A 14184-nucleotide genomic window follows, 5' to 3' on the forward strand; every position below is an offset into this window, starting at 1 on the left:
ATTAGATCTGAGTGTAACCTATGATCAGAAAAGTACAAATGCAGGGCAGAGACTAAGCTTGAGGCATCGGCTGTTGATTGGATTTTGAAACGTGGGCACTGCACCCAAATATGGATGCTGATGAATGCGAGTTCATGCGGACGGGTTTAGGCAGACTAAATGACTGGAGAATTCCTGCATGTATCACCAGAGAACGGTCCAGTTATGACATTTTGATTAAAAATAATAAATAAATAAATAATTAAATAAAAATAAACATATGCACAGACAAAAGATCTATAATAAATAAACCCATTTTCTTCAAGAAAGAAAATTAAAAAGGCAATTGCACTTTTTATCTCACAATTCACTTTGTTCCTTTCAATTCTGAGAAAAAAAAAGAGAATTGTGAGGTATAAACTCATTTTGACTTTTTTTTTTTTTTTTTTACTTGCAATTCCAAATGTATATCTCCAAACTATTTCTCACTTGCTGTTTCAGCCACAGAAGACAAAAGGGTAATTGTGACTTTTTACCTTGCAATTCAGAGTTTATATTCTGAGTTTATATTAGGGGTCGACCGATTATCGGCGTGGCCGATTATCGGTGCCGATATTAAGCATTTTTATTGTTATCGGCATCGGCCATTTTCAAAACCGATTTGGCGATAAAACCATTTTATTTTGAAATGCGCGATCTGTCCGTCATTGCAGTGATATGCTTTAACGGATCATCACATCAGTGCTGAGATAGTGAAACTAAAACCTACTTCTCTCACCATTCGGCCAACTTAACGTTATATTGTGAATAGATTATCAACACGAATGAATTCACTCACGTCTGCTGCGGGTTTTTTTGGTGTTGTTCACATAGCTTCACTGAACAGCGTCCGTTCCGTTGGGGCTCTTAGTCAAATAAATTGCGCATATTTGGAGAAATGTTGCTTTATTTTAACATGATTGCAAAATAATTTATCATACAGATTCAGAATTACCATTATGCAATTTTGAAGAGCTGAAAGGGCATCAAGCGCGAGCTCTGATGCCCTGACGCGACGCAAGCTCCCTATTCATGATTTAGTTATCTCCGCGGCCGCGCTCTCTCATTTGACTAATAACCAGGGTGCGATTTGCCGGGGGGGATGGGGGGATTTCCCCCCTTCTGGTCTATGCATCCCTGCCTCTGTTGAATAACTTTTATCCCCGGTGGGGATAAAAACATCATGCAAACCCGCTCTGACGTCCAGATCTGAATCAAATGATTCGCGATACGCGATCCGATTGAAGCGCATCGAAACAGTGAATCATTTTGTGAAGCAATGGTTTAACTGATTCAGCGTTTCAAAAAGCTCCGTTGTGTTCTTTGCTCGCTTTCTCGATGTAATTTGTTGTTTGAATAACTGTGGACATTAAATAATTACAATTAATAGGCCTAACGTAGGCTTACAATGTTTTTATTAAACTGAGATCACACTAAATACAATTTCCGTCGTATTAAAAACATTTCATAAAATTTTTTCAAAAGCATCCCCCCCTTTGTTTATTTCACAAATAGCACCCTGCTAATAACCCTATGCTAATAACGTAAATTGTCAATAATCTCACATTGCACGTTTCTGGATGACGCTGTCCTGTATACTTCCTAGTTTGTATCGCCGTGATAAACAGTCAAACAAGCATTTTACACATCAAAAATAAAAAAAAACACTATTACAATATGGGTTGTGTGTGATTTTAATGCAATTCTGGGTTGCAAATAAAATGCTAAATATAACACACACACACACACACACACACACACACACACACACACACACACATATATATATATATATATATATATATATAGAGAGAGAGAGAGAGAGAGAGAGATTACATTTATTTTCCATTATTTGTTCATTTGTTGCTGTTTAAATTTGCTTTAAGTTTTACTTTGTTTATAGGATGGTGCTGATGGATGCAAGTTTTACTTAGTTTACAGAATGCTGCTGATGGATGCTCCCAGCACTTTTTATGTTTGTTGTTATTATTAATATTAATGTTGTTACTATGAACAGTCCTCAGAATTAAAGATGTGTTAAAATAATTTAAAGAGAGTCTTTGTCAGAGGCCTTTTTTATTCTTAATTTTGACATTAATTTTCATTTTTACACAAGACACATATCGGTTCAAAATATCGGTTATCGGTCTCCTTGATCTGTAATAATCGGTATCGGCATCGGCCCTGAAAAATGCATATCGGTCGATCCCTACACCCTAACAAAGCTGAAACGTGGTACTTTATTCACTAAAATAAATTTAATCTTACAATATCCAAAAACTTGTTCACTCTGTCTTATTTAATAGATTAAATGCACTAGAATTTTATTGAATAGTTCATGGAGACACATTTTTAATCAAAATATTCATATTAACAGGGATGCACATAAGTGGTCTGCAGGTCCGGCATGCGCGACCAAAATAAAAAATGCGCTATATAAATAAGTTCTGACAGTGCATTTGCGTACTGACATGGCTTTTCATACACAATTACCATTTTAGATCGACAAACTGTACTATATAAGATTTCTTTTCAAACTGAAAGCTTGAATCTAGGCTATCCCATGCCATTTTCAAAGCACAAAGCACAATGCAAAACAGTGACATTCATTCACTGACGCTCTTTAATCAGCAGCAACACTAAATTTGGAAGCGTGTATACATACTTGCCGGCAACCCGACAAAATAAAAGCCTACTGATTTTAAGTTTGAAAATGATGAAAAGGCTTTTATTTATTTATTTGTAGATGCTTTTATCCAAAGAGACTTACAATTGGGGAATACATAAAGCGATTCTTCTTAAAGAGGCAAACAAAGAAAGTAGTAGTAAATATTAGCATTTTATTTTTAAGTTTACTATAAAATAATTGTATTTGTATTTAATACTAGGCCTATCTTTTATTTTAAATAATATTATCACACATTATTATTTATTATTTTATTTTAAAAAACTAAATAAATAAAGTGCAATAATATTATAACTATTATTAATTAATTTTTTATAGTTATATTTAATGGGTCATGCTATATGCAGTGTGAGGACCAAACCAAATCTCCAGGTTCTTTTGAAAACCAGGCTGAAAAAATTATGTGCACCCCTGCATATTAATCAAGAATTATTTGACTTTTAATGCACCTTATTTTGAAATGTACAGAAATATGTGCTTTCATATGTCCTTTAGTTATGATTATTTCATTTATTCACTATACTATTTATTATTAATGTCTCATTTTAGTTTTAGTTTGGCTCAAGTTTTGTATTTATTCCAGTTTATATGAAAAGGTTCATGTAGCGTGGATTAAAATTCATATACAGAGTAAATCCTTTTCACTGAACACGTTAAAAATAAGTTTGAAAAAGTTGTGGGAAGCGTGGTGGTGGTGACGCTGAAGGCGAGCGACCGTAGTGCTGTAGTTTGTTTATAGCATAAGTTTAGCTTTTAAGTTCTGCTGCTTTTATTTAGGCTTCAAAATTCATTTAAGTTATATTATCTTGATGGACAAAACTATGGTTGAACACAGAGCTTATTTTTTGTGATAATCCAAAAGCCTATGGGAAAATTCTATAGGCTTTTTGTCAAGGGAAGCAGTGTCATGCTAACAGCTGATCCGCCTACAGAGTGACGTCATAGCTCCCTCACTCTACAGTTATGCAAGAGTCCCTCAATTGTCATCAACAGTGTTAAAAGATGGATTTCAGAATCATACAGTCAATGTTGGAAAGGGTTCAAATATGCAGAAGATGCTGGAAAACCAAAGAATGTGCAGGAGCTGGAGGATTTTCCTGAAGAACTGTTCAGGACCAACAAGGGACTCATGAACAACTATCACAAAATTAAGATTCAAGGGTATGTAAACTTTTGAATGGGGTCATTTTTATAAATTCAGTTATTGTTTTGTCTTGTGGAGTAATGTAAACATCTGTTATATGAAATAGCTTATTCAGGACAGTACTAAATAAAACAAATAACATGCAATTTTCATGATCCCTCTTATTTTGCACATTCTGCAAGGGGTATGTAAACTTATGAGCACAACTGTATCTTTTAGGAAAACAGACAAATCAACAGTGGTTCTGAGTATAACTCGGCAAATTTACAGATGAAATAGTGTAAGTAGAATCATTACATGTTTTTTTGCAGTTACTTGCATCATAAGGTAAGCCCACAAATGAAAAAAGAAGAAAAAGAGGAAATCTGAAAAGCATAAGACTGGCGTGTTTTGCCATTGTTCTGGTTTTGATTTGACATTGAGCTGTCCTTGTCTCACAGACTTGACAAAACTCACAAAAACCAAGACAAGAGCACTAAAGTTAAGGTGTTAAGGTGACATAACTGATGCAATCACAGCCGTTCACACAGAAAATCGTTATGCTCTTTCGCACGTCGTATAACGAAATATCAGATATTCAGTAACACAATTTAACATAAATAGTTAGTTTATTATAGGTTACTAACAGACAGTTTGAGCGCAAAATGAAACGTAACGTTAAATCAAATGAAATCAAAGCATGAAACCGAAACCACTTGAGACATCGCTATAGAGGCAACTTCGAAAACTTTAATACAGCGAATTTACTGTGAGATACTGAGCAGGTGCAATATTAACTGAGGTTTTATAAAAACTAATGTCACTTTGAAATTCGCTTTCTGCTGAAATGTTAACGGACAGGCGACAGGCTTTAAAAGCTGATACCATTAGTTCCTGAAAACCACTGCGGACATGTAAACCAGACAAGCGGAAGCTATATATTAGTGATTATGGTGTTTTTATGTCAAGTTTTATGTCAAAAATCGCATGTGTGAAACAGACGCAACATACCAGTATACCGTTACCCTCCTGCTCCTCGCGCGCTTTGCCTTTGACTGCTCAGAGCGCGATGGCGTCACACTTCCAGCTTGTCTCCACCAATCAGCTAACTCTCAGAAGGTGTTTGAAAAATGAATGTATTTTCAAAAACATCCTAATACATGAATTAAACCACAAATGAGTGTCATACAAGAGTAATCGAAATTCAAAAAAAGTGTGTGAATCATGCGAATAAACACATTTTTCAATTCAGCAAAGGAAGAGTGGAAAAATATAATTATAAAACGGTTAGTTCCAGTCCTTGATTCTGATTGGTTCGAAGCTGTTGTAAATTACACTACAAACACATACCTTTGTTTACTTCTGTGTGTTGCTTGGCAACCACTTTGTTGGAACCACAACTGTTTCTGAAGAACTACATTGTTGTTTGTTGGAAGAATAAAAGTACATTATTCTGCAAATTTGTGATATCTGGCTCCTTAAATTGCTTTCCAACTAAAGAACGAAAATGTATTTCCCTAATCTTATCAAACGTTTGAGTTATCATTCATATTAAAATGACTAAATTCCATTTATGAATTTACATTGCAAAATTACAACTGCATGATTAATGTTATGAGCTTAGTGTTTTAAATCATTTTTAATATAGCCTACAAACAGGGCTGGGGAGTAAAGGAATACATGTAACGGTGTTAAGTAATCAGGATACAAAAATCTAGTAACTGTAATCCGTTACAGTTACATCAAAAAACAAAGTATTCAGATTAGTAACATTTTGGAAAAATTGAGAATACTATCAGGATTACATTTGTTTAATTTAAAATTAAAGCTATAGTCTGTAACATTCTTTTGGTTAAAAATGATCCGAAATCAATTTTTGAGCAAGTACATAACCAGCCAGTGTTCAAAACTATCGCTTTACTTTAGCCCGATTCATAACGGTTAGCTTATAATAATGTTTTCTAGTATGAGAGGTACGGGTATGTTTTCGCGGGAAATTCGAGCATGGCGCTGCGTCATTACGTCACATCTGTAAACATAAAGAAGTTGTCCCGACTACTTGGCTATCGCATGTGAGGATCCTGCAGGTGGTGGATCGTTTATAGCCTTTTCTCACAGCAGCTAGAATAATTAACTGTATCGTTTTGATGGCGGATTGTAATCCAGAAAGGATTGTGTGTTTATGAAACATGTGAATGAAATTAAATTATATTTCAGTTTTAAATATGCTTCTGATTACAGATAGCCTGGGATAACAAAATATTAGCATTTTAAAGACAAGTTCGAAGGGAGCATAATTTGCTTTTTGGGTTAAAATTATTTCTTAATATGAAATTCGTATGGTATAACAATTAGAGATTAGACTGTACAGAAATTGAAATCTACATGCTAATACACACTATAATCACATAGTCATGTAATGCTTATGTTGTTAATATTAAAGAGGTCATATGATGCTTTTTTTTTTTAAAGATCATTATTTGGTGTAACAATATGTTGACGACTTAATATTCAAAAAATACATTATTTTTCAAATACTGTACATTTTTGTAGGTCCTCTATGCCCCACCTCTCTAAGCCCCTCCTTTCAGAAAACGCAGTCTGCTCTGATTGGCCAACTGACCGAGTGCATTGTGATTGGCCGAACACCGCAAGCACTTGTCTGAATTACCAGATTGTTGTAGCAAAGTCAGAATTACCTCCTCTCCAAGGTTCACAAAACGGTCGTCCATAAAATGAGTTGCAGCTTTGTTGTAAGTTTTCTTAAAGCTTCCTAAATGCATCTACTTTCGGAAGGCCAAATAAAGTGCTTTTGCTTTCGCCTAGAAACACACAGCATCTCCCTGACATGGCTGCTTCAACACTAACTGCGGTTACTAAAACCCAGCCTTCTTTTCTTTGCGTGAACATTTGGGCGCTATTACAAATATTTCCACATTGTGACGTAGACATGTGGGGGCTTGTTTGAATGAGCCGTTTTAGGAGGGCATGGCAGAGTCTTAACTGTGATAAAGAATATCTCTTTGGATTTGAAACTTTAGTCTTTGCAACTTAAAGGAACGTATCTATGCACAATCAGCTTGTAACACTCTAAAGAGTAAGGAAAGCTTGAAATCGCATCACATGACCCCTTTAACAATTTGAGAATAAAGTATATAAATAATAATAATTGCATGTTGTGATGTGATATGAGCTAACTGATTGTCACACTTAATCACCATGATTTATGGCAGACTTGTTACATACTTGTTCAGATGCCATTATCCGGTGAAAATTCTTATTTGGGTCATATATTCCAAGACGTAGGCTAGAATCTGTAATTGCGTAGTACAGTGAATATCCACACCGGTGCGGTGACTGACTGCCACACACACACATACTCCTCAAAACCTTAGATTCATCCGCTCTGGAGCCAAGCCGCTGCACAACCCATGCAGGGAAGATAATTCCGCAGACAGCTGCAATTGCAGATTTTCACACAGATGGCGACCTCAAATATACAGTAGTCCCAAGCCCGGCCCGTGTCCAACAGCTTATCAGAATTACCGGCCTGTCTTTTTATCCCCTTCTCCCTTATACTACTGTTTCAGCTATTAAAATACTTTAGTTTTGTAAGTAACGGCAAAGTGATTATATTTCCTTTCGTTTTTTTAAGTTAATTTAGAAAAACATTTGGAGCATTTTTTGTTTGTTACAAGTTTTTGTTTTTTAAAGTAACGACCAAGCGGCAGACAGTGAGCTGACCATAGCCTACAGTATGTTTGATCAATTTAGCCTTCTCAAATAAAACAAATTGCCTAAAATAAATCTATAGATAAAAAACAGTTCAAGCATATAACAATGTGTAAACTTTAAACCTAGATAAATGTGCGCTGTATCCAATAGTTTGTGTGGAGAGTGGAAGCTAAAGAATGCTTTGCAGGACATGGAGGCGCCAGTGTGATCACTTGCAGTTTTTTCAGTGGATACGCCATAATTTTTCCTCATAAAGGTAAGAGTAATAAATGATTTCGAATATAGAATAAAATAAAGAAAACTAATATGATGCGCTTTCTGCCGTCTCGTCTTGAACAGGAGTGCTTCACAAAAATGATCCGAAACTCTGCGAATAGATGCCTCACAGACATGATAAATATATCTATAGAAAGCTTTAAATTACTACTTAATGACATCAAACAAATCATTATTTATTATTAATTAATTATTTATTAATAATTTATTTTATATTTTAGACATCTAATTGATGGATGTCTAAAATAAAAAAAATAAGGAGAAGCCTAAAACAGGCCCGAGGCCCAGCCCGTGTCTGAACTATGACGTAAAAAATTGGCCCGATGCCCAGCCCTAGGGGCGTAATAAAGTCTGGAAATTTTATTTAGTTCATTTGTTTTCAAAGAGGATAAAGTGTAAGCTATACATGAAGACTCTTGCTTTAACAAAGGCTACTCAACCAACTTGAACATTTTCAGGTACGCGTCTGAGTAGCATGGAAATCATCATGTTAGCTAAAAACTAGTGTGTTAGTGATTTAAAATTCCATGGTGTGCATAGTTTTCTAACGGAAAATGAGCCTTAAAATGTAGAAATTAACATGAGTCCCCACACCCTGGTTCAGTCAATGAAATAAAGAAAGATGGCATTTCACCTGCATTCATGTAGGCTTATTTTAAAATAGACTATGTATATGGTGTAAATATTTTAATGTTGTGTATACACTTTATTTTTACTTGTACATGTTAAAGAAAAAAATAAAATAAAACTGTAATACTAAACTGTATAGCCACTAGATGTCTGCATAGCCTTTTATATAAATATACAGCCTGTAATATCTAGATGGTGAAACAAGACAATTTTTATTAGTTTCAAATAGTTTTAATTAGAGCCCGACCGATATATCGTTTTGCCGATATTATCGGCCGATATGAGCCTGTCACCGAATATGTCGGCGATATTATTTATTTTTTTACAGAACATATAATGCAGATAAAATGCTTGAAATGGTGTAATTAGTTTGTTCAGCAAAGCGCGCTCTGTTGTTTGCTACTGGCGACCTGGATGAAACGCTTTAAAGCTTAAATCTATGGAAAACCACTGAAACTTTGAAAGGCCATATCTCCATAACGGCACGGCGAATCCGCACCAAATTCGGGGAATTCCTTTAACTCTAGGTCTAGAGGCTCTCTTTCAAATGTGACCACCCCCATGTCGATAGCCCCCGGGGTTCGGGAGTTACGGCAGTTAAATTTGCGGTCAGGCGCTGACCGATCTAGTGATCCGTTAATGAATGTCCCAAACTGAAATAAACTTCATGGGAACAAAGTTGAATGGAATTGAATTGAATTAAAGCTGAATAAATTTCAACTTTACTGTTCAGTGCACTGATGTCAGACCCATTTTGGATAATAAAAATTGTTAAATTGTTAAATGCCCTGCCTCCATTACTCTGTCATGTCATTATAAGTGTTTGATCACCACATTTGGGTGATCATTGCAAAAAATGTGTTTATGTATGTGAACTTAATATCTATATATATATAATATATATATATATATATATATATATATATATATATATATATATATATTCTGGTTATGTATATAATGTATTCTATAAATAGTACCAGTCAAATGTTTGGACACACGAATGGGAAAGTGTCCAAACTTTTGACTGGTACTGTGCTATAATATACTCAAAGAATATGGCCTATATATCGATATCGCACTTTTTTACTCCCTAATATTGCTATTGGCACCAAAAAAAAAGGGCTCTATTTTTAATTTTAAAGTCATAGTTAAATAAAAGTACTTAGATATTGCTTTTTTGACTTATTTACATATGTAACTAGAAATAATCCAAAAGTAATCAGATTACATTACTTTTATATTGTGGTACTTGGATTAAGTAACTGTAACAGAATACATATTATGCCTGTCTTTATGAACGGATCACTGAATCATTGAATCAAATGATCAATTCAAAAACGCTGAATCCTTCAGTAACTGAACAACACTGTGTGCTGCTCGGATATTAGTGAATGATTATTACTTGTTTATAGAGTTAACAAAATCAATGTCAAATCTGCAATTGTGCTGATACTCGGGAATCAGCACTCTCTTGGTAGCCTCATGTTGCTTAACTAGGCTACATCACGTTTTAAATATAAAAACTCTGTCAATACATTATCCATTATTACCTATTGTCATTTACCACGAATGTAATAAAATCATTCAGTCGCTCTCGCTGAAATTGCTTAATTGCACTACACGATTTTTTTCTGACTTTATGTAATTTACATTCTCTGCTCTCAGTTTTTCTCTTATATGTTGTCCCAGTCCGCCGCTGTATAAACATACAGCGTTATGGCAATTTCGCACCGACTGGAGACGAATACCAAACTAGTTTTGCATGTGTATCACACCAATGTACATTTTTTGCAACAGCAAATGAAAAAGTTAATTATGAAGGCGCTATATACAAAATAAAGTGGTAATATTTTTCTTCCAAACCATCTAAAATATTTTAATGCCTGTAGAAATTACTTTAATGATTTTTAATGCTATTTAAGGACTTAATTTAATTACTTTTAATGCCCCGTGGAAGCCATGTTAAAGATTCATAACTTGCTGTAAATACAAAACAACAACAAAAAAAGTAATACAAAACAATACATTTTTGATGAATGATCAAACAAAATAGTGACAGATTATTTCTTGTTATACCAGAAACATTTTAATTTCTTAATTAGTTCAGTGATAAAGATAAAGCATTGGAAGACTGAAAATGAAATAAAAACAAATAACAGCAACACGCTATAACTGGTCTTTACATTCAACAGGTATAAATGCAAATAAAATTGCAATAACAAACATTTTTATAAAAACTAAAAAGTATTATTTTAGAAACATTTAAAGTGCGGTACCAAATAGAACCTGCAAATTTTGGTTTTAAATAAAATTATTTCTAAATGTACATTTAAATGATATTAGAAAAAAAGCCTGTAAACTTGTGTGCATAGAACTGTAAAGTGCAGCTGTAAGCTGTAAGTATTTTGACTAATTTGCCTAATACACACAAGATGACATTCAAAGGATAGTAGCATTATTCTGGGTTCCTCTGACCAAAAGGTATAGCAGACTGGCTGCGGTCAGGGTCACTCAGACGGAGGATGCGGATCAGGCGATTGTCTGGAAGAGAACTGGGATACAGAAAGAACAGAACATTACATTTTTACTAGGACTATCAATTTAAAACAGTTTAATAAATTATAAAAATAAGGCATTCATGAATTCTAATTAAACTGCATCTATACATTTCTGCATGAACACTAGAGAAGCTCTTTACCTCATGCTCTGTGGTGTGAGGAAAATAAACTGTCTGTAGCGCTGACTGGCAGCGATCTTTAGCATCATGTCCATAGAGATCCTCCGGTTGACCATATCCTGAGAGAACAAACACACAATAGTGACTGCATGCTCTTCTCCAGTCCAGTCACCTGATTCTCCTCGCCATGACAAATATCTTACTCTATTGGCAAACCATGTTATTAGCTACTTCACGATTCCATCAAGGAGTGACAGAAGTGTCAAAAAAAACTACAAACATTTTTTTCGTAATTGCATATTTATGTATGCATACTTTATGGTCACATGTAAAAATTCATTTGTCAACATTGTTTGACCATTTAAATGAACTACAAAAAGCTAAACTGTGGAAAAAATGGTTACCAGTTACAGCACCCCATTTACATTTAATTAGTAAATAATAATAAAATGCCTGAGAGACTGTTCAAAAATACTGTTACTGTTCAAAAGAATGGGATTGGTAAGATTTAAACTTTAAAAGTCTCTTATTCTCACCAAGGAAAAAATTAATTTGATCATAATTACAGTAAAACAGCAATACTGTAAAATATTACAATTTACAGTAAATGTTTTTTATGACTATATTTCAACATTTTATTTATTTCTGTGATTCAAAGTTAAATATTCAGCATCATTACTTCAGTCATCAGTGTCACATGATCCTTCTGAAAATTATTCTGATATGCTGATTTGCTGCTCGAGAAACATTTCTTACCATCATCAAAGATATCAGATCATATATTTTAGAGAAAACCATGCATTTGTTTTTTTTTACAGAATTCTTTGAATATATTCCTTACCATATAAACGTCGAATTCATCTAGGGCACGGAATGGAGCTTCGGCTATGGCCCACAGTGACAAAACGAAGCACACGGTAGAAAATGAACGCTCTCCTCCAGACAGTGAACGCATGTCACTCAGAGAGGCCTTACCACCCTCTCCTGGCTGAACCTGAGGAAGACACAGATGACCGTCATCATGAGAAACTACTGTACTTTTAAAAAGTCATGGTTACTGCATGTAGAGTAAAATCCTGACCCCCCAAGGAGTTTTTTTTGAGAGCATAGGCTATTCAATAGGGCTGTGACGGTTGCCGTGACAACTGCGTCACTGCACTGCGGTTGTCTGCTGCCACCAGCGGTAATGCATGTGACGTCACACACTCTATAACAAGCATAATACGAAGTTTTGTATACAAACGAGACAGCGATAAATGAAAGATGTTAACAATAAATGTGGCAACGATTCTTATTTCAAAGAGAGCGTGTGCAGACGAGGAGTTAATGCTTGGGGGCAGAACAGTGAACCGTGTCTACATCGGACATTGAACCGTGTCTACATGCGTCGCAACAGGTTTAGTCTGTCTAGTGTCTACACAGGACATTTGAACACTGTGTCAGTACCGCAAAAATAGAATGAGGTAGTTTACTATCAGGGATTTGTCATGTCGTGTCGTGCCACATCCATTGTAACCTCACTGATTATAATGAGTTCTATAGCAGAGGCCGACCGATTGATCTTTTGATTGATTTGATTGATTTTTGGCATATTTAAATTGATCGGCATCGGCCGATTGTGCTGCAAACTAGGCCAATTTATAGGCAGGCGCATCTGCGGCCAGCTAAGCATTGTTGTGGAATGCTGTACCAGAGAATCCCTCTCCCTCTGGCAGCGTGAGACGGAGCAGCTCACACTCTACAACCACGGCTTGTACCAGGGGCGCGGGAAAGATGTTTTAGGTTGGGTGCTGTATGTACTGGACAGAGAGGGGGTGGGTTTTCGCGCGATAGAGCCTATTTACACTAAGTGATAATAGCAGTATTTTTTTAGTGATATGTTATTTACACTAAGTGTTAAAATAGCAGGATATTCTGCTAATTACTTATTGCAAATAGTGGCATTTATCTGCACCTCAGCAATGTAATACATTATAAAACAGTATGCAATAATAACTTATTTATTTCAAATAAATATATTGATTTAATTCAAATTATTAAATGGATGCCACCTTATTGGGACAAAAGCCTACGCTAACCCTACACAATACTTTATTTTCAACTTTTTAAAAAAAAAATAAAAATAAAAATAAATGCTTTTCTGATGTGATCTGAAATTTGAAAAGGGAGAAAAAAAAAGTTTACCATAGGGATTCGAACAGATTCAGATTCGAACCTGGGTTGATCACTTCAAAAGGAATATGACACACATTTTATCGTCTGCACCACTGAATCTGACGACTGATGACCGTCTTTTGTAATGTTGACTAGCCCAATCACACGTTGGTGGGTGAAGCTGGTGTCTCTGCCAACAAGGCGACCTATTAGCACTTAGTGTATTAGTGTATTCCCAACAGTTATCAGCTGCCCACAGAAAAACAAACAGGGAGCTGCAGCACCCTCAGCACCCCCACTTCCCGTGCCTTTGGCATGTACACACACAGTTTTAGCTAATGATGGCAGGGCAAAACAGAACATTTCGAATGTGTAATTATGTTTTACCCTACTAGAATTGATGCAACAAGTCATTTGCATGTGAAAGCAGAAACACGTGCAATTCAGACGAACTTCTGGGCTGACTATAATGTGCACATTAACTTCCCTCATTAAATGTGTCTGTGGGTCCCACAGCCTCCAGTCCATGATGTCATCGCTCGTGAGCTGCAGGCTGTGTATTATAAATAAACTTTTATTTTTATCACTTAGATTATGGCCAAATGATTTATAGCAGTGTCCAGTGTTTCCCATACATTCATTTATTTGTGGCGGCTCATCACTATGTCAAAACTGACTGCCATATATAGATTTTTCAAAAGGCTTATACTTCCTTGAATAAACTAAGCACTGCATGTTTCAAAATTAAAATGCAGCGTGGGTATTTTTATAGGAATGTGTCTTTGAAAAGAACCGACCGTCTTCAGAGAAGCTGTGATGTCATTTTCACTTCTTTTCTGTAACGTTAATGCCTGATAAAGTAGCGTTTGTGAGCACAGTGCT

General features: G+C 35.3%; 2 protein-coding genes across 4 annotated transcripts in view; both read right to left on the minus strand.

The window, feature by feature from the left end:
• Positions 1-4919, minus strand: part of LOC109107726 (structural maintenance of chromosomes protein 6-like) — a 49912-nt gene extending 44993 nt beyond the window's left edge. Inside the window, exon 1 of the mRNA XM_019120954.2 lies at positions 4839-4919. The gene's annotated coding sequence lies outside the window, so the exon portion shown is untranslated. The remainder of the gene's footprint in view (positions 1-4838) is intronic.
• A 5615-nt stretch (positions 4920-10534) lies between these two features.
• LOC109111118 (structural maintenance of chromosomes protein 6-like) overlaps positions 10535-14184 on the minus strand; it is a 34438-nt gene continuing 30788 nt past the window's right edge. For all 3 annotated transcript variants that reach the window (XM_042717882.1, XM_042717884.1, XM_042717883.1), the window contains exons 25-27: positions 11990-12142; positions 11170-11267; positions 10535-11023 (exon numbers count right to left, since the gene is read on the minus strand). In XM_042717882.1, the coding sequence (XP_042573816.1) occupies positions 10927-11023; positions 11170-11267; positions 11990-12142 (348 nt within the window). In that variant the 3' untranslated portion in view covers positions 10535-10926. The remainder of the gene's footprint in view (positions 11024-11169; positions 11268-11989; positions 12143-14184) is intronic.

The sequence above is a fragment of the Cyprinus carpio genome, chromosome B2, assembly GCF_018340385.1.
Source record: "Cyprinus carpio isolate SPL01 chromosome B2, ASM1834038v1, whole genome shotgun sequence".
NCBI classification, from domain to species: Eukaryota; Metazoa; Chordata; class Actinopteri; order Cypriniformes; family Cyprinidae; genus Cyprinus; species Cyprinus carpio.